Source organism: Cornus florida, unplaced genomic scaffold (assembly GCF_030987335.1).
Source record: "Cornus florida cultivar Cherokee Brave unplaced genomic scaffold, ASM3098733v1 CherokeeBrave_3.0.0_Hap2_Chr05, whole genome shotgun sequence".
Taxonomy (NCBI): domain Eukaryota; kingdom Viridiplantae; phylum Streptophyta; class Magnoliopsida; order Cornales; family Cornaceae; genus Cornus; species Cornus florida.
This window is the reverse complement of record NW_026775575.1, coordinates 80160499-80179949: the sequence shown is the minus strand read 5'-3', so window position 1 is coordinate 80179949 and position 19451 is coordinate 80160499. Positions and strand designations below refer to the sequence as shown.

General features: G+C 34.0%; 2 protein-coding genes across 3 annotated transcripts; both read right to left on the bottom strand.

The window, feature by feature from the left end:
* Positions 1-272: 272 nt before the first annotated feature.
* LOC132307062 (ras-related protein RABE1c) lies at positions 273-7819 on the bottom strand. 2 transcript variants are annotated; one of them, XM_059804719.1, is made up of 9 exons: positions 7659-7819; positions 7381-7511; positions 2314-2386; positions 2123-2223; positions 1560-1625; positions 1093-1190; positions 893-955; positions 691-783; positions 273-587 (listed from the first exon to the last, which is right to left on the bottom strand). In XM_059804719.1, exons 2-9 carry the CDS (start codon positions 7451-7453, stop codon positions 504-506), a joined length of 651 nt encoding a protein of 216 aa, XP_059660702.1. In that variant the 5' UTR covers positions 7454-7511; positions 7659-7819; the 3' UTR covers positions 273-503. The 2 variants fall into 2 exon arrangements, with proteins under 2 accessions (XP_059660702.1, XP_059660703.1); XM_059804720.1 differs by having other exon boundaries at positions 7381-7473.
* Positions 7820-13213: 5394 nt separating this feature from the next.
* LOC132307061 (small ribosomal subunit protein uS8-like) lies at positions 13214-17583 on the bottom strand. The gene is made up of 4 exons (XM_059804718.1): positions 17312-17583; positions 14065-14195; positions 13777-13937; positions 13214-13488 (listed from the first exon to the last, which is right to left on the bottom strand). Exons 1-4 carry the CDS (start codon positions 17566-17568, stop codon positions 13390-13392), a joined length of 648 nt encoding a protein of 215 aa, XP_059660701.1. The 5' UTR covers positions 17569-17583; the 3' UTR covers positions 13214-13389.
* Between the last annotated feature and the right edge of the window lie 1868 nt (positions 17584-19451).

The window sequence follows — 19451 nt, the reverse complement described above, 5'->3', positions numbered from 1 at the left end:
AAATGAGATTGTTTATGTTTGAAGACAGTGAGCAATCGAGAGGAGAGGGTACAAGATGGACAATATTTAAACGATACAGGGCCACTTGTTTCCAGCCTAAAGAAGGTGAGAGAAATGAGATTGTTTATGTTTACTTTTGAAGTTTCGATTTCATACGAGTCTTCCTACAGAATACATGAACGTAATCGGTACAAAATCGAAGATTTAAGAGTTAATTTTCCCTCGAGTAATAGTGGCGTATCATAGAAAAAAGACATTCGCTACTGTAAAGGTTAACAAGCAAAAGAATATAAAATAGCAAGGTAACACATAAGAATGGTAGGAAACAATATAAATGTGTCAAATACCAAGAGCTACCTTTCACACACTAAAACAAGTTCTGAAAGAATGACAGCAAGAAAAATTACAATCACCCAACATATTGTCATCACAATTAGTTTTTTCTTTTTTCCCCTGAGGGTAACCTCCAGAACGTGCCCTCTATCCTGCACTATTCTGATCATTTAAGAACCACAACAAGCTGATTTTTGGGCAAGTTGACCGGCACCAGCCCCAGTGTCAGGTTGATTAATTTTAATTGTCGATGGCTGCATCAACACAATAAAATTAGTCTTTCAGCATTTACAACAAGATTGTAATTTCAATCACATACTTTCTATTGGGAACAGGGTAAATGATTATGTATAATACCTCGGCCTTGGTGTCGGTGTCCGCAAGCCTTTGTTTTATATCCCTTGCTATTGAAAAGAAAACTTCCTCCACGTTAAGATTTGTCTTTGCACTCTGAGTAAAAAAACAGTTTATTTAAAGATCAAAAGGAATTTTTGATTTTTCTACCAAGCAGGATATTGTTCATTAATTAGTTAAGTTGATTCCAGCACATTATACTTACAGTTTCAAAGAATTTAATGCCATATTCATCAGCAAGAGCTTGGCCCTTGGAGGTAGGCACCGCCTACAAATATATTTTCATGAGGGAAGATCGTCAGATTAGTGAGCAGAAAAACTAAACAGAAGAAGAGTAGACTTAAAATCCCAACAATTGAAGTTATATAAAGTAGGCTCCATTCATAAATCAGAATTAAGTTGTACCCTTTTGCTTTCGTCCATGTCAGCCTTGTTTCCTATCAGTATCTTGTTGACATTGTCAGAAGCATGCTGCTCAATGTTGCGAATCCAGTTCCTAATGTCTGAAAACGGAAGGATCAAAATCTATAAAAATTAATTGAGAAAGCAACACAGCATAAAGCTAACAACCTGATTATATATATATTTGTGCAAGCCAGGGCAGATTATCAACCATTCACATCAATGATATTAAATGAATGCATTGGGATTGAATAGTAAATGATGCACATATTTTGGGGAAAAAATCAAATTAGAAGAGTTCCTGAAAACCTAGAGTAAAATAAATAATGCTTTAACTTAGTATTCATCTCACAAGAAGTCCAACAATTCTGCTGCCACTTAACAACAACAACGGCAACAATAATAATGGAAGAAGAATTTATAGCCAATCTAAATCTAGAATGATGGAATTGGTGGGGCAGTAAACTTACTGTTGAAAGATGATTCATCTGTGACATCATACACCAGCAAAATACCCATGGCTCCACGATAGTAAGCTGGAACAGAATGTAAAGAAAGGAGGAAAGTTGATGACATAGAAATAATTGATACGGAAGACATATAGAGTATGACGAATTACAGAAGCAAAACAAAGTTGCATCTAAGAATTACTAAAGGAATACACCATTACAAAGGATGTAGAAACGAACTCTCCTGGTTCTATGCCTAGAACATCATTTATATGTTAAGGATTGGATGTTTGAGAGGGCTTACAAGCAAAATTTATCTAATCGAGTGGAATGATTGTCATAATTCAATTAAAAAAAAAAAATCTAAAAAAAAAAATTCAATTATATCCTCTACTTTGGGGCAAATGCATAAGAAAATAAGGGTTATTTGCAAGAGTTGGTCAGGAAGATTTTTGAGGTGAATAATGGAGCTTCAACCTTTCCACCATGTGTATAGGCCACCTTATATAAAGAAGACAGATTTTACCATCACATTAACCTATTGTAAAATTAAACTACCTTGTCTGCAAGACCCCAAGACGTACCAGTTGTAATCGTCCGGAACCGTTCCTGACCAGCTGTATCCCAGATTTGTAGTTTGATACGTTTGCCATCAAGCTCAATGGTTCTTATTTTAAAATCAATGCTGCAAAAGAAAAAATGATCTCAAAGAGGTAAGAACAACTTCTTAAAAACCAAAACTAAGTACTGACATTAAGCGTAGAGTTGTGCATACCCAATGGTGGTGATAAAACTAGTGGTGAAGGAACCATCAGAGAAACGCAAAAGAAGACAACTCTTACCGACACCTGCAATGGTAGATAGAAAGAAAAAAATTAAACTACCGCTGTATTCTGGGTTATAAATATCTAAGAAGCTCGGGTGATTATGTAATCACATCAAATTATCTGCAATTATGAGTGCATTACATACTCTATACATAACTAGAACTTGCCATTATGCTTTCAAAAAGAAGAGGAACAAGGTGGGCACAAGCCCTAGATACACTCTACACAGCTTTCATTTGTTAAGCATTCAAGTTACAGCATCCATCAAATCATTCATGGACATTCATATCAGAATATAGTACATGCATTTATATCCAAGCCAAACTACATCTGTACAGCAGGAGATAAAATCAACAAGCAACAAAAAGAACATAAAAAAGAAAGATTATCTAAAAAATTGCTTATATTCTCTCCTCGTACAAAAAGAAGAAAAGAAACACTATCATTTCTCAATCAGGTGATTCATGAAAATTCTCTTACAAACAAGTCTGCCTTTAAATCTAGAAATGACTTAACACTCTCATTATAAATCTGCCTTTAAATCTATAAACGATTTAAACACTCTCATTATAAAGCCTAACAATATTGCCAATTCAGGACACGTGGGAATTCATAAAGCTAATGAGTCCATGATTATAACTCCAAAGCCAATTGAAAGGTCCCAAAAAACAGACAAGTCAGGAAACACAATGCCCACAAAAAGCAACTTACCGCAATGCAAAAAAATTCATAACAATAATCAGCCATGGCTAAACGAGCTTTTGCATTACATCAGATGCCATAGCACTAAAGGGGTAATGAAATGTTGGACACAACCATGCAAACAAAAGTCATGCTAGTCACTTGTCAACAGACTCAACACAACAAACATGGTATCTATTTTGAAGATTAGATAGTGCACCTTACTTTAATGGATTTACCATCAACAGGTAGTCTGCTACACTAAGAAGCACAAACTTCCAAGGAGCCCTGTTCGTATCAAACACTTGCTAGGATGTGTCCAACAAATTTTGAACAGAGCTATGGTTTTAAAAAATAATAAATCATAAAAGTAAAAATCTTGATGTATGCAGCCTTACCTCCTCCTCATGCAGAGAGGTTGTTCATATAAATTTTATATATAATTTTTTTTGACCATATTAAAAATAAAATAAAAAATGTAAATATGTTTTTATCAATTAAGCAGGAATGGGAATAGGAGAATTTATCTGCATACATACACAAATTCATGCATATATTTGCGGTGTCTTTGTTATGATTTTTTATTATATGACAAAGTTGACTATGAGTAAATAATTTATAAATTCTATGTTCTCTGTAATTATAACATATTTGATATAGTTGTTGTCTAATAATGTTTGTCATATATAAAATTGAGTATCACTACTATATATAATACGCGCACACACATATACTCCCTCTGTCCCTAAAAGAATGTCCATTTTTCCTTTTTGGGTTGTCCCAAAATAATTGTCCACTTTCCTTTTTCAAACAATATATTTTACATCTTTCCATATATGTCCTTGGAGTTTAAAATTTCAAATTTGAATATTCAAAACTTAAAAGAGCAAGTTAGTAACTTTCCTGGGGGACAATACATGACCCACATGTCCCCTTAAAAATTTCTACTCCCAAAAAGGACATTCTTTTTGGGACAGAGGGAGAATATAATTGTGCCCTCGTTGACAGTCTATATGTCTGTAACTTGTATTTGTTTCAAACTTTCCATGCTTCTTAGGGGATAATTTATGGTTCATCATCTTGACGAAATTGTTACATGGATGAAGTAACTCACGATCACTCTACGATCAGAACAATAGTTAGTGAGTGATTTCTGCAGTTCCCGAGAAAGGTGTACACATCCCATATCAAATATCAAATTTTCTACCAATCATGCCATATGGCATCACCCTTTGGGTCCACCCCAAGACGGATTTGTATGCTCTGCATAACACCAAACAACGCCTAGACCACAAATTACCCCAATTTGGGGACCCAAAACCGAAGTTAATATATCCATGATCTTGTAACCTCAGGTATCTTCCTAAGCTGCTACCAAAGCACATGCACCCTATGCATGATGCTTGTTAAGGGTAGGCAGTAGAGCCCAGAGAGCTCTAAGAGCTTGACAAACATCATGGTGTGACCTCTGTGTCACAATGGCAACTTCTTCTTGGAAGTTTGGGTTTCTTGGTTCGATCAATAGAGTTGGGGGCTAATTGGAGCACAGCCACCTTCGGAAAGAGTTGAAGGCAGGGTTTATCTTTGCAGACATAGAGAAGAGACCGTGTCGATCTTTTAGGGAAGGAAAAAATGCGTTGAACACAACACACTTTGAGGTCCTCTGGCAGTAGACATGCCAGTGTGATCACGTAAACACACAAGCACAAGCCTGAAAACAAGCACGTCCAGCTATGCTTCAATCAAAATAGGCCCAAGTCTTAGGTGCTAAGATATCCCTACAAATCTATGTAAGGACCAGCCCAATTATATAAGCAAGATCTCATTTCTGGAATTCTTGAGGTTTGAAAGCACACGCTCTAATCCCCTATTTTCATTCTCCCATCCTCCACTTCCCCCTCTTCTCTCTTCCGTCTCTCTCTCTCTCTCTCGTGCTGCTCACCTCTTATCCATATCCAAAAACCTTGAACCACACTTCATCTTACATCTATGATATCCTCAAAGAAAGAACTCTATACTTCTTACAATTTAGAAACATTCCTCACTGCAACCACAAGTCTAGTAAATTCAAAAGTAGATAACTAAATGAACATGAGAAGAGTACTAAAAGAACACTTAGTTGCATAGCATATAAAAGAACATTAAATTTGAAGAGTCATAGCTAATTCAACTATGAAAGTTAAGTTTAAGATCTTTGAGCCCAAAAAGAAAATGTAATATGAAAATTTCTGTATGAACTACCCGAAGCTTTAACACAGTTTGAAAGTAAAAGAAGATTCAAAGAATTAGTATCATATAGAAAAATACTTTCGTGGGAACCTACTTGTTTTATTTAGTTATTACAAAAGAAACCAGTAAAAAATAAAAACCAGTTTACTTATCAAAATAATAATAATAATAATAACCAGTCTAACATTATCAACTGAGTTAGGGAAAGGGATAATCCCCTCAAAAATACCCCACAGAGATTCATATGGAAAAAGGAGAAAGAATGAACACTTTGTGCCAACTGTAATTTTTTAAACTCGGTTTTGTATTGTGTGCTTTCCTGGTTCTAGAATGTATTAGTATAATCGAGTTCAAGTGCCAGCAAGCATGACTTGGAAAATAAATATTTATTCCAAAAGGCTTGCAATTGTTGTTGTGAAAAATATGGAAAAAACACACACACACACAAAAACACATGGCCGTGGATCTCCTTGCCCAAACACAAAACAAACAAACAAAAACAAAAACCAAAACCAAAACCCAAAAAAAAAAAAACTGAGGGAGAATGAAAAAAATAAAATAAAATAAAATAAAAGGAAAAGTAGACTAGCAAACCAAAAAAATAGAAAATAATTTCTACACCAGCTTAGATGTACAAACTGAGAAATTAGAGTCACTCTGTTCTGTACTCACATGAATTTTGAGACAGGAAAGAATCAAAACTTCAAAAACCTTAGTTTTTATGCACAAAGTTCTGTCACTCTGTTCTGTCAATGCATGTTACATGATGGCACAAAGAAATAAAACATGCATGAGTTACGATAACATAAAGCACCAATGGCTTGTTATTGTCTCCCTGCATGCGTATTCTTGACCCACAATTTTCATTATCTAATTGCGTAAGGCATAGTTTCAAGCAAAATTAAAAAGCTTAAAAACATAACTGGCACACCTCCAACCATATACTGACATATATTTGAGAAGCAGCCCTTATAGGTTCTTAGAAAAAATTATACTACATTTGTCGATCTTGTCTTTTGATAAATGACTTTTTTAAACATTTTTCAATTTGACATATTAATTCTTATTCCACACTAAACACAAGCAAAGAAAAGCCAGAGGACCCAAAAAAACCTATCATGGCACAGAACATCTCCGTGTAAAGCTTCAGTTGCCCCGGTTTAAGAGTCTAAAAGCATGAAATATTGCACCACTTTTGTAATAGGGAGCATGACATGAGTTCCAAAGAAGTACGTTACTGTGCGGATGAGAAGTATATATATGCCCAGTAAAGAAACCACACCCCTCCAAAGAGCCCAGTGTCTAGGCCTGGAAAACTATAGAATAAAGTCCACCATACTCTACATAAGAGAGAGTACCGGATGACTTTTTAAAGAAGATCTACAAAGATTTCCAAAGATTAAAAAAAAAACAAAAAGAAAAAAAAAACTTAAACATCAGTTGTTTCAGTTCTCTTCTAACCTCAGCTCCTAACCTTCAACACATTAAACAAAAATTATGTATACTTCACATTTGTGCAATTTTTGTATCCATAAAGAGACAGACATTCTGTCAGGTGACACACACACAGTCAGTGACAAAACAGAACAAGAAAATAATGCAACGGAAGCCGGCAAGAATTTGCGCACAACAAAGGTACAATAAATGCAAAATGAAGCAAAAAACCAAGGATGGCCAAACATGGAAGTTGTAGAAATAATATGGCCTTTTTACAGATAAAACTCCAACAGGTAAGGAAAGTGAACGAATGTTAAGATTATGTCATTACTGATCAACATTGCATCGCCTTGATGAACCAAATTGCATACTACTCATGAGTAAGCAATTATGTTTAATATTGTTTACTAATTGAGAATCCAACCCCAAATGCCTCAAATAGGAGTATAAATTAGGTCAAAAGCATTTGAATCCAACCAGATCTGTTTGAAAAATGGAATTTTTAATACCTAAATACAACAAACTTCAAACAAAAAGCAATCTTAACAACCCCATTCTATCATGTCAATGTCAAAAGATTCCAAATTTCAAATTCAGACACTGGATCCGTACAAATGAACGAATTGCGAAGACAATGAAGATGAAAATTCAAAATGTTCTCACTGTACCGCTATCGCCGATCAGGAGGAGCTTTATGAGGTAATCGTAGTCAGCTCGAGCCCTTGTAGGTGGAGCGGCCATTGAAGAACCGATTCAAAAACCTAAGAAATATATATATAAATAAATTATATATATACCTCTTTGTATGTAATCAACCAACGACAATACATCAAAATCAGATTCAAGACAAGAATATACAAAACACGAAAAAATAAAGAGAGACAAAGTAACAGAAGTCGATCAGAACTGAAGAGCCATGTAAGTTTTAGAGAGAGAAGGTTTATACCAAATAAGAGACAGCTTGATCGTTCGCCGTCCGACCTACGATGGTGGCTTGGCTATGATGCGCACAGCCCCTTTTACCTTTTTCAGCGTGCGCCGATTTCTCCCCCCGCGTACGCTAGCAAATCTACAAGTCGAGAGAGAGAGAGGCCCTTTTTTTCCACTCTGCTCGTTAAGTAGGAAAATTCAGGTGCTCCCTGCCACATTTTAACTTTTGAAAGAAGTACATTAGACACAGTCTTGGTCCTTGGTCCGTTGTTGAATCTTTTTTTTTTTTAATACATTAATACATTAATTTTTTAATCTTAAACTTATCTAGTGTTAATACTCAAGGCCACTTTTAAAGGCAAGAGTATGAAACTTTGATTTCGTTCAAAGGCCAAATGTTCCATATCGGTTAATACACAATTAGGAGTGATCAAACGTCCAATTAAGTATGTTTTAAAAAAAAAAAAAAAAACCATCCAATTAAGTTTATCATTTCGCCAATAACATACTAATGCTGCAAATATAGATCGATTTTATACAATTATAATAATTAATGTCCTAAAACAAAATTCTTGTCACTATCTCATAAGAATATAATCTCTTTGCCAATAAAATTACTCATGCTATAAACATGATTCGATTTTGTGCGATTTTAATAAGTAATGTCCTGCAACAAAACTTTGTCATTTTTTTTTTTTTTTCATAAGAATAGATTGTCTAGGGAATTAATCTCAGCTACATGAGGCAAAAAAAAAAAAAAAAAAAAGGTTTATCATGTCAAAAATTTACATGTTCTGTTCAAATATTTTATTTTATTTTAGAAAAAAAAAAAAAAAAAAAAAAAACACATTTGTTTGTTCCAGTTCAAATTCCCTCTACCTCTTTGAAAATGGAGAAGTGAAGTTATATTTGGTATACAATACTAAAAAAATTGGGTCCCTGAGCTGGCGTCCTACTCCCTGCAACAGATCTGGTCTCAAATCATTGAGGGACAACTGTCATATGCTACAGAAACAAGTAACATCAAGTCGGTAACATCTAATCACAAACCCACCACAACATGATTTGTTGATAGAAAACATTCTTACAAAAGGGTTTATCCAGTGTAATGCTTGAATAATTCAATTATGTATAAGAGCATCAAGTCGGTTAACATCTAATCACAACCCACCATGCGCTGCCAGCCTACAAGTCCACACGGTTGTAGATGTAGCAGCCTACAAGTCCAGTCTGATAGTAATTTGAGAATAATTATAGTGGACCAAATTGATAAAATATATATATATATATATATATTGACATACCAATTTATTAATTTGATATATTTAACATTTTTAATACAGGGAATGTTCAACATGCCAGAGTGTTGCGCGTTTAAGATTAAAAAAAAAAAAAAAAAAGAAATCTTCCATATTCTCAAGAATATTGATCTCTAGAACAATTCAATTAAATGCAAGAATAGGTCAAGGATATATTTCATTGTTTAGTAGTTTTTTTTTTTTTCTTTCTTTTTCTTTTGTGGTATGATGACCGATTAAAAAAAAAAAAAATTAAATAATTTGCTACCCTTGTTAAATTTTGAAACAATGGTATTTAAAGTGAACAAAGTAACCAAATGGAGACTGGAGAGGCCATCCATCTGATGCAATTAGTGGAGACAAATGAATGTGATGAGAAATTATCAATCAAATATTAATGTTAAATCACTAGATTAGCCCACGTTCACTTGTGTGTAAGTTTATACATGCACTAGCACGATTTGAGGTCAAACTAGCATACATTCTTTTAACACTCACAAAAAGGCATTATTGCTGCTTCATATGAAAATCCAATTTGGGCAGCTTGTTTAATGAAGCATGATTGTGTGTGTGTGTGTGAGAGAGAGAGAGAGATTATAGATAGTTTTTCATTTGAAAATGCCAAACTGTTTATTATATAGCTCATGATTGGTGCATTGTATAAGAAAAGAATCCATGCTAACCGACTAATGCATTGCAAATATAGCATAAATGGCAACAAACATGTATGTTAGATCTACAGCATCATAATGGCACATGGACAAAAACTACGACATTAGAATAAACAATCAATGCAGACTTGATTAAAGCTGTGGTGGATTTTTTTTTTTCCCTCTTTCATTTTTTATTATATTTTAATTTTTTTAAGTTTATGTTGCAAATAAAACCAACACTTACTTTGACAATGTGGACGGTAGTGGTGTCGGACCTCTTAAAATACTTCATAGTTTACTTTTGGATACGTAGGACCTGCTTGGCTTAGTTTAAAGAATATTTTTGTAAACCATAAAACTGTAAAAAAAAAATCTGCTTGGTTAATAGTTTCTAAATTGTTTTCTGAAAAACTCAGTTCAAAAAAGATTTATTTGCAAAAAAAAAACTATCTTTTATAATTATCTGCTAATAATTTTCAGCTTTCTAAATTTTTTTAAAGTATTTTTTGAGTGTGAAACTAAAGCAAAACCTGTCGAGTCCTTGAAACCTCTTTGAAATTTGAACCTTTTACTTTTGGATAATACTAAATGGAAGCCTTCGGCAGAACAATATGTATCCATTGGATGCAATTTTTTTGGGTGAAGTCTTCGATCCAAGAATCATTATTCTTTTCTTTTTCTTTTTCTTTTTTTTTTTTTGTTTAGAAAGATTATTGTAACTTTGGATAATAAATAATGACCAGTTTGTTACCAAATGAAATAATTGGGCCAACTTAAAGTTTAATCTTTTGCCAAAAACTAGACATGTTAGTGGGTTGCATTAGTCGACTATTACCAACCTTTCATGGCAGCCCACCAATCAGAATGAATATATCCCTGTTGCAACAACTGCAAAATGAGAAATTGCAAAGAGAGAGTGACCCTAGTGAACAACTTTTGATTAAATTAAAAGTTCTCTTTACAGAGCATAAAACATAAGGATCAGGCTATGAAAAAAGAATGGCAACCAAGGTAATGCTTGAAGCATATGCTTAGAAGATCCTCCCCCCACTAACCCAAACCCTACCTTTTTAAAAGTTAATAAACTGCTTAGCGACTCTCTCTCTCTTAGGGATCATCCATCCCTCCTCCTCCATCACCCCCTGTTTGGGTACCAACTGCAAGTCCAACATGAGGTTCTGACGGGGTCTGATACCGGCCATGGCCGCGGTGGTGATGACGAGGATGATGAACGAGTTTATGGTGGTCATTCAATTGATATTCATTTGAGATCAATTGGGCAACTGAAGATCCTTTGGCAATATGCATTTCAAGCATATCAGTTAAGATATATATATATATTTGTTTTTTTTTTGTTTAAAGTGATAATTTTGTTTGCATCTTTTAATATGTTTTAATTTTGGTTGTTGTACTGAGGAAGGATTATTAGAGCCATTGTGGAGCTTTTATATATGTTGTGTATGTGTTTTCTGTGTTATGTCTAGTGTTCATGCTATGGCAAGTTTTCCGATAGCCACTTGACAAAAAAATTATTAAAAAAAAAAAAGAGAAAAAAAAAAAGTAGAGGGTGTATGAGAAAAAAAACAATAAACATCACCATTTATATTAGAAAAAAATTTAGTTGATTGATGATGAAGAGCCTAACATTTCATTTGGTCGAGGATTTCCTGACTGAAGGAATAAGAAAGAATTAAGGAAAGAAAACAGAGTCAAAGGAAAAGCAAAGAAAATAAGAAAGATAAAATATTATTTTTCAAAAATGATTAGAAGGGACTTTGCCTTCACTCATATTTACTTTTTCTCTCTTGTTTGTTTGCTTGATAAATGATTTTTCTTTTCCTATACATTATCTTCTCTTTCACTTCATTAAATGATCATGGCCAACCTCAATAATAGTCCTCTAGCGTCTTTTTCTTTTTTCTTTTTCTTTTTCTTTGTATAATTATTCATCATAGACTTTTGAAGATTCATAGGCCATATCAAGCAAAATGAATCCTACTTAAAATCCATTAATTGTCTCCATTAATGTACACCAAATCCACTAGAATTTCTCTTTTTCTTTAATTATTACTGGGCCAGTGGGCCTATTTCAAATGGTCAATTAGAGATTTCATGACAAAAAAACATTCATGCCGAGAGATTTTTTGAGATCCAATCCCATACTCAAAAATGCTTTTACAATCATAACATCCACTAATTTCTCGTCAGCCTAATGATTTTCTGTTTTTCCCTTTAAATGATAAAAAAATAAAAATAAAATAAAAAATGACACAACAATTTACTTTCCAAGTTTTTACTTTTTTATTCTTCCTAATCTTTTCACGTATTTTTTAAGTCAAATACTTTCCTAAAATTTTGCATTCTTCTTAATAGTGTTTCAAGTCAGCAATTTGAATGACTGAAGAAGTAAACGCATGCATGATTAGCGTGTGCAGCTAACTCTCAACGGGTTAACAACATGATTACCAATTAGAAACAAAAATAAATAGAAACATAGTTCCAATAAAGGGAACAACCCAAGGACCATATCACATCTCCAATGAATTCAAGGACATATTCGAAGAAATTCTGACCACCAGTCGGGTCGGAATGGTGTGTGCGTTCCGAACAACTGTTGCGGTTGAACCTAATAAGATAGCAAATACAACCCAAGAGGTAAAAAATACTTGACCATGGACATTTCAACACTCCTATTTCCCTAGCACGGCAAGGTCATTTCAAATAAGGAATAAGCACAGTTCAACTACCATTCACACAAGGGGACAAGAAGAGAGTGGTTTAAACAACAACGGTTGAGATGCATGAACACCAAAATCAAGCCAGGGACAAGAAGCGAGTGGTTTAAACAACTACGGTTGAGATGCATGACCACCAAAATCTCTCCATCAGAGATTTTAAATTGTCTGTTTCTCCACTGGTTGATGTGGATTATTTACAGGACAGCTGGGCTTGCTTCCAACGCAATAGATGACTATCAAATCTGAACTAATACTGTACAACAGAGTAAATTAAATGTAAACGAGCCATGTTTTATAGGACAAAATGTTGTATGAATAAAAAAAAGTTCTAATATGCGTGACCAGAATGCGAGGTTAAGATAGATGTGTAGTAGGAAGAAAACAACAAAACTAGAACCCAATATATTCCTGATAGGGTGATAGTAAAACCCATTGAAAACCAAAGATGATTTGGCTATGTGCATCAAAGATGAAATCAACACCATTGAGAAGATTGACAGGACTTACATTATGGGAAGGCTGAGGAAAAGAAAGACAAACTAAACTGGATTCAGATACTAAGAAAACAACCGACAGTGTAAGGTATAATTAAGGTTAGCCTATAGACAAAACAAAAAGGTAAAAGAAGAATTTTAACCACACTATGTTGAGTTGAATTGAGTTAAGCTAAGAACTCGAAAAGGCAATGTTCGTAAAAGAAAGTGACTGCTTTACACTGCTATCACAAAAAACCTTTTTTTTTCCCTGATCTGATCGAAGCAGCTCATTTTCCGAAAGGCTGGGATTTTTCAGCACCCCACCAGTTCATAGTTCTTGTATTAAGAAACATAATCACCCAAAAAATATATATATAAATATATATATATTTGTAAGAACGCAAGATTTTAGCAACTAGCAAATTCAACGAGTTTTAGGATAGTACTCAAACCAAGAACACAAAAAACAAAAACAATCCAAATCCCAAATGGAAACCACCTCCAACATAGAACATAATTTTTTCATAAAAGGGTTAACAAACTGAGCCAAAAGTTCCAAAAACAATCCTTCAAAATTTCTGCTTAGTAAAAGAAGCCAAGCACTTTTCCACCAACATTCTTTCTCCTAGCTTCTTCATGATCCATTATGCCAGCAGATGTTGTCAGCACAATATAACCAAACTGCAGATTTGTCATGCATCAATCACCATATCATTCAGTGAGAAACAAATGAAGCTAAAGAAGAAAAAAAAAGTGATATATTCGGCATTTCAAGGGATTTAAATTTACAAATTCCTCTGGTATTCAGAATGGTTCAAAATAGATAATAACATATTTTTCTCTAATTCTTTAATTGTTTCCCCACCAGTCAAATTTAGTTTTTCCTTTCAATTTCTAGTTTCAATGTTCAATGAATAAGAAATTAATCAAATAACATATAACAAGTACTCCGTAGTTTTTAAAGCTTACCTGTCTAGAGGGGAGCAGCCTTGCAGTCCAAGGTTCAATTTCTTTGACCCCTACGTCAAAACGAGGACTAATAACCCCACATTTGTTCAGCCTTCCATTCAATTCAACCACGATTTTTCCAGATCTATGATCATCAACATACTCAAACTCTCCAATATAACCTACAAAATCAATTGAAAACCGAAATTAAAAATACATTTACATATAAAAATGTCATCAGATTTAGTTCAAATTTTGATAGAAAAAATAATTCAACTGATGGAGAGGAATGAATGCAACAGGGCAAACCATGCTTCTGCATGACCAGAAGAAACTTGATAATCACTTTTGAGGACGGTCTGATCATAACCTGACGTTTCCCCCTCTTCTCTGCATTGTACATGCTCTTAAGAGCATCATTCAAGACACTAACTCTCATACTGGAAAAATTACAGCAAAAGATTAATTGGTAAATTTCAAAAATCAAACATATATTTGTCAAGGCAATATACACCTCAAGAAAACAGGGAGCATAAGTTTTGGCCCTCCATGGTTATCTAATGTTCTACTAATTCAAGGATTACATATACATTGCCCATCCAATATATCAAGAATAGAGTACTGCTCAAAGATTGTTGTTGCCTGTAAGGGACTCGTTAATTTGTTTTAAATAGCATCAAACATTCCATGAGAATAAAATGCTTATCCAAGCTTGTATATCTAGGTGCCATAAAACTGTGGCTAAGATATCAAAGTTTAAGTGCACCAAACTATACATATCTCTGAAAAGGTTTGAGGAAGTTCAAGCAAAAATAAATACTGCTCAACATGCAACTAAAATCACGTAATATAATGTTCTTGAAATGATTTCCAGTGACCTTTTGAGTAAATTAACTACAAATTATGTTTTATTCATCAAAGAATTGCGAGAACAGAACATAATAGAAATTAAACTGCATAACATCATCCAGATAAAGGTCAAACACAGATAAAATGTAACTACATTAAATTTTATATGAGATCACTCTTTAAATGGAAATCAAATTTCAGTTCCAATGGACAATAAATTCAGCAATCATTTAACATATTTAAATATAATGACTACCATTTGTCCATTAATGGACCAGGACCCACAAAACAACAATACAATCACATTCAATGTGGATACTTCATTTATTTAAAACTATCTTCCACTACTTACTGTAAGATGAGTGAAAAAATGTTATGGGTCATTAACCAGTGTGAGTGTGATCCCCATTAATCGAGGGTGCTCGAAGGAGTAGATGGGATACAGACCTAATCTTTAGCATTATTTGCACAAAGTAACTGATTCAAGATTCGAACCATGCTCTCGTGACAGCCCAACCATTTTACCACTGCACTAGGCAAAGGCCCCTCAACAAAATCTTAAAACACACACACACTCGCAAAAAAAAAAAAAAAGTCTAAAAACATTTATTAAAAAAAAAAAGAAGTCGAAGTTGAGCATTGAAGCAATCGCCCAAAGGCTGAGAAATGTCACAACAGAAACAAAAACCACCACAACACCAATGGATACACTCTAATTACTTCACAAGAACGCGTGCACATTAAAACCAATTTGAAATTATGTTCTCTTGTCAACGTGTTTAACACTTCCTGCCCAAAACAACGACAAACTAAGAGTCAAATGTTGTATTTGTGGCATCCTGTGAATACTGCAGATCTTTGAAAAAAAATTGGTGAGGTAAAACTTAGCGACATAAATAGTGCAACGATTCAGTGGATTTGAGATTTGAAAGTGAATCCATGGGATTCGATATAATGGGAGAAAGATTTTAGCCAATCCCACATACAATAGAAGTTCTTGTTGGAACGTTGTCTAAAATAGAATATACTCATGAAAACCCAATCCCCGAACCACTTTCTTGCTTCTCATACTGGCTTCATCCTTCCTGATACTGTGATCACATTTTTTAGCAAAGAGACTCCTTGCCACCAATCCGGAGCTACTTGAAACTTAAAATAGCAACTCAAAGTTCGCACCAAAAAAAAAAAAAAAAAAAACTATATAGAGATGTTAAAAGCACCTAACCCCTACAGAAAATAATTTGGAGGCCGTCTAGACCCTGAGGTACATCCAAACTCGACCCTCCCACTCTACATTCATGGCAATTGAGTGATAAGAAAGAGACACTAAAATCCCATCCTTGGATGGTGCTTCACCACCTAGGTGATTGGGTTTTGATAAAGAGTGAATCTATTTTTCACAAAAGGTCAATAAAATCCTCATAAAATTAGAGAAAAAAAAAAAAAATCAAACTTGCTAAGCACATAATAAAAAATGTATTGGTTCATGAATGATCTATGTAAGATGCATAGTCCCCACTTCTGCATGTAGCCATGAAAAATTGGACCTCAAAGGCTTTCAAGAAAATGACCAAGTGAAAGTCCATTCCTGGCATGACAATGCTTAGGTGGTGCAGAACAACAGAGATATGATTTTACTCTAAGATGTTAATAATTTACGTCAAAATTTTTGTGAGCGGATAGAATCAAATATCTTATCTCTTTGCATTGTATCCCGGGCATTGATTACCACAGCTGGTCTATGAAATTTGGAAAAAGCAAGTGCGACCTAGACACAATCAACACTATGCCCACAATGTTTGAACACCTTTACCTTGTAAATTTAATTTTAATTAAACCCAACAAGAGCTACTCTACTCTATGCACAACATAATTCAGATAAGGCCATACGTAAAAGACATATACAGTGGATTACTTGAAATGGCCTTTTAGGATATAACAATTTTGGCATGGTCATATAGTTCTAGCACCATTCTCACCCAATTCTATATGAACAAATGAACACTATTTCAACTTATGAATGCCACTGGATTCCACTATAAATCCCATTTAGATCACATGATATTCCAGATCCCAATGTCATGATGATGACCCAGAAGGTATACTAAAAACAAAATAATCTTGCTAACAGTATAAAATTAGGAAAACGGTTAACATTTAAAACACTTATGATGCTGGAATGAAAAATAATACCCTAATACAGTAACATGAAATAGATGATCATAAAGATATAAATATAACATTTTTGTATTTTCATGAGACACGAAGAAAGTGCTGTTTCAAACAACCAACATAACGGAGCCTAATAGGTGACATTTTTCTGATCTATTGACCCGGAAAAGGAAGAAAGCAAGCATAGTTCTTAAAAATAAAAATCTTTTTGGGAAATGAGGCAATCACATAAGCATACATCATAGTGGATTTGTTCTTCCCGAATGTTTAACCATGTAACATTGTTTCAATCGCATCCTACACCTCCCTAATGCTATATTCGCATTGAATCTCAAAAATGTTTCAGTAGTTTCATTTTTCTACTCTCTGTGGGGGTGAGTTTGTGAAATCTGTAGTTTAAAGGAAGCATTGTATATGCATGCATCGATATATATAGAGAGATGAGGAAGAACAAATCCAACTATGCTAGCAGATCAAAATCACATAGAGCTGTGTGTGTTTAATTGAAGTTATATCAGTGGATGTAGTCAATTACCTTCCCTCGAAGAAGAATTGGCGGCTGTGTGTGCTTAGCCTACCTGCGGAGTGTGGAGAAGAAAGGTAAATTTTACTAGGGTTTCGGCTTTTATCCCAGGGATGACAAAAATGAGGGACGGTCCAAAGATCGAATTGTGCGTCGAGACCCGAATCCAAGTATTTGGGTTCTCGCAGCTTTCCAAACCGAACCGAGGATCCAAAAAAATTTATTTCTCCTCTACCTAAAGTCCAATAATTTTGTATAGGTTGTGACATTAAATTTTTTTTATTTTTATATTAGAGATTAGACCTTTCTGCTAATTAACAAACTTACAAACCTCCCAAAGAAATGTTATTAAAGAGTGTTTTTTTTAATAAAATTTCAAAACTTCCCCTTTACTTAAATTAACCTAGCCACAATTCTTCACTTCTTTGCCCATTTTGAATCTTTGATTCTAAGTAACAAAGAAAGAAAGAAAAATAATAATAATGATGAAAAAAAAAAGAAGAAAAAAGAAACAGACATGGAAGTTCTGCCATTAGACCTGGTGAATGATTTATGACCCCCAAAGACTAAAATTATCTCCATTAATATTGAAGTTGTAGCCAAATTCATGCCTTCAAAAGTTCAAATAGACCATTGAATTATTTTTAAACATGTTTATAAATTTTGTAATGTTAACTGTTGAATTATTTTACCAACTCTTTCAAGGGTGTTTGGATGGGAAGAATAAGAGAGAAAAGAAATGATTGGGTCCCTCCAAATCCCTCGCTCATTTGAAATCCCTCCAAAATTGACAAGATTTGGAAGGATTTTGAGAGAAATGGAACAAATTGCAGAAGGGACAAGAGAGTTGAGAGACAGCCGGCTGAAGCTTTGCGAATGGCGATCGAACTGGAACAGCGGGTGATGGAAACTGATAGATATGGGTTTTGAATTTTTTAACAATCTGAAATGATATGCGGATATGGGTTTTGATTTTTACTGTTACAGAGAGAGGGAGGCTAAGAACGAGATGGAGGCTATCGGGGAGGCTGAAATATATATATATATATGTAGTTTGCAGTTGCAGAGAGAGAGAGAGAGTTGCAAAACAAGAATTATAGACCTTGATTAGTTGATATTTGAAAAAAATTTAAAATAACCATACATACAAGTTAGCAGTTGCAGAGAGAATGGGGCAAGCTTGAAAGATATGGGTTTTGATTTTTGGAACAATCTGGAATGATATGCCGATATGGGTTTTGATCTTCTGATTCTTGTAGATTTTGTAGTTTGCAGTTGGAGGGAGAGAGAGAGAAAAAGGATCTGTGAGAACGAAAATAGAGAAATGGAGGCGATTAGGGAGGTTGAAATGATTTTACCCTACTAACCCTACCAAAAAGGGTAAGATGGTAATTTTATTATTATCATTTCCCTTCTTTTCTCTCCTTTGTGTTATCCAAACAACAATATTGCCAATTCCTTTCTTTTCTCTCCTATTTATCCAAACATGAATATAAATTATAGCGATCATTTCTTTTCTTTTCTTTCTCTCATAATCATTTCCTTTCTTTTCTCTCATGTGTATCCAAACGAAGCCTAAAATTCTCTCCAACAGTTTATAACGTAAGCAATTAATGGAGGACAATCATTCACCAAGTCCATGCAGAATTTGCACAAGATATCATGTTTCTGTTTCTTTCCTCTCTCTGATTCGGAAGGAGGAAGGAACAATAAAGACATCACAGTTGAATAGAATTATGTGTGTTAAAATTGAATAAAGAAACAAAGTATAAAGAATACAAAGTAAGAATATACGTGGTTCAGCCATTAGGACTTACGTCCACGGCACACAAAGCCGTTACATATCTTTTATTATAATAATCTCTCTTTTCATATTAAATATAATGGTGAATATACTTTTATATAAGAGAAAAAATAATGAGAATGGAAAGAGATAGATATAGCAAATAACATTAATACTGAAATATTTTTCTCCACAAATTCCTCCAGTATCTTCAATAAAAGAAAACATTAATAATGAAATATTTTACTCCATTGATTCCTTAAAAAACAATTATAACAGTAAATCTGCAACAATAGGAAAGAGTATCAATACTGGAAGATTTTCCTCCATTGATTCCTCCAGTAAATATTTAACACTCCCCCTCAAGTT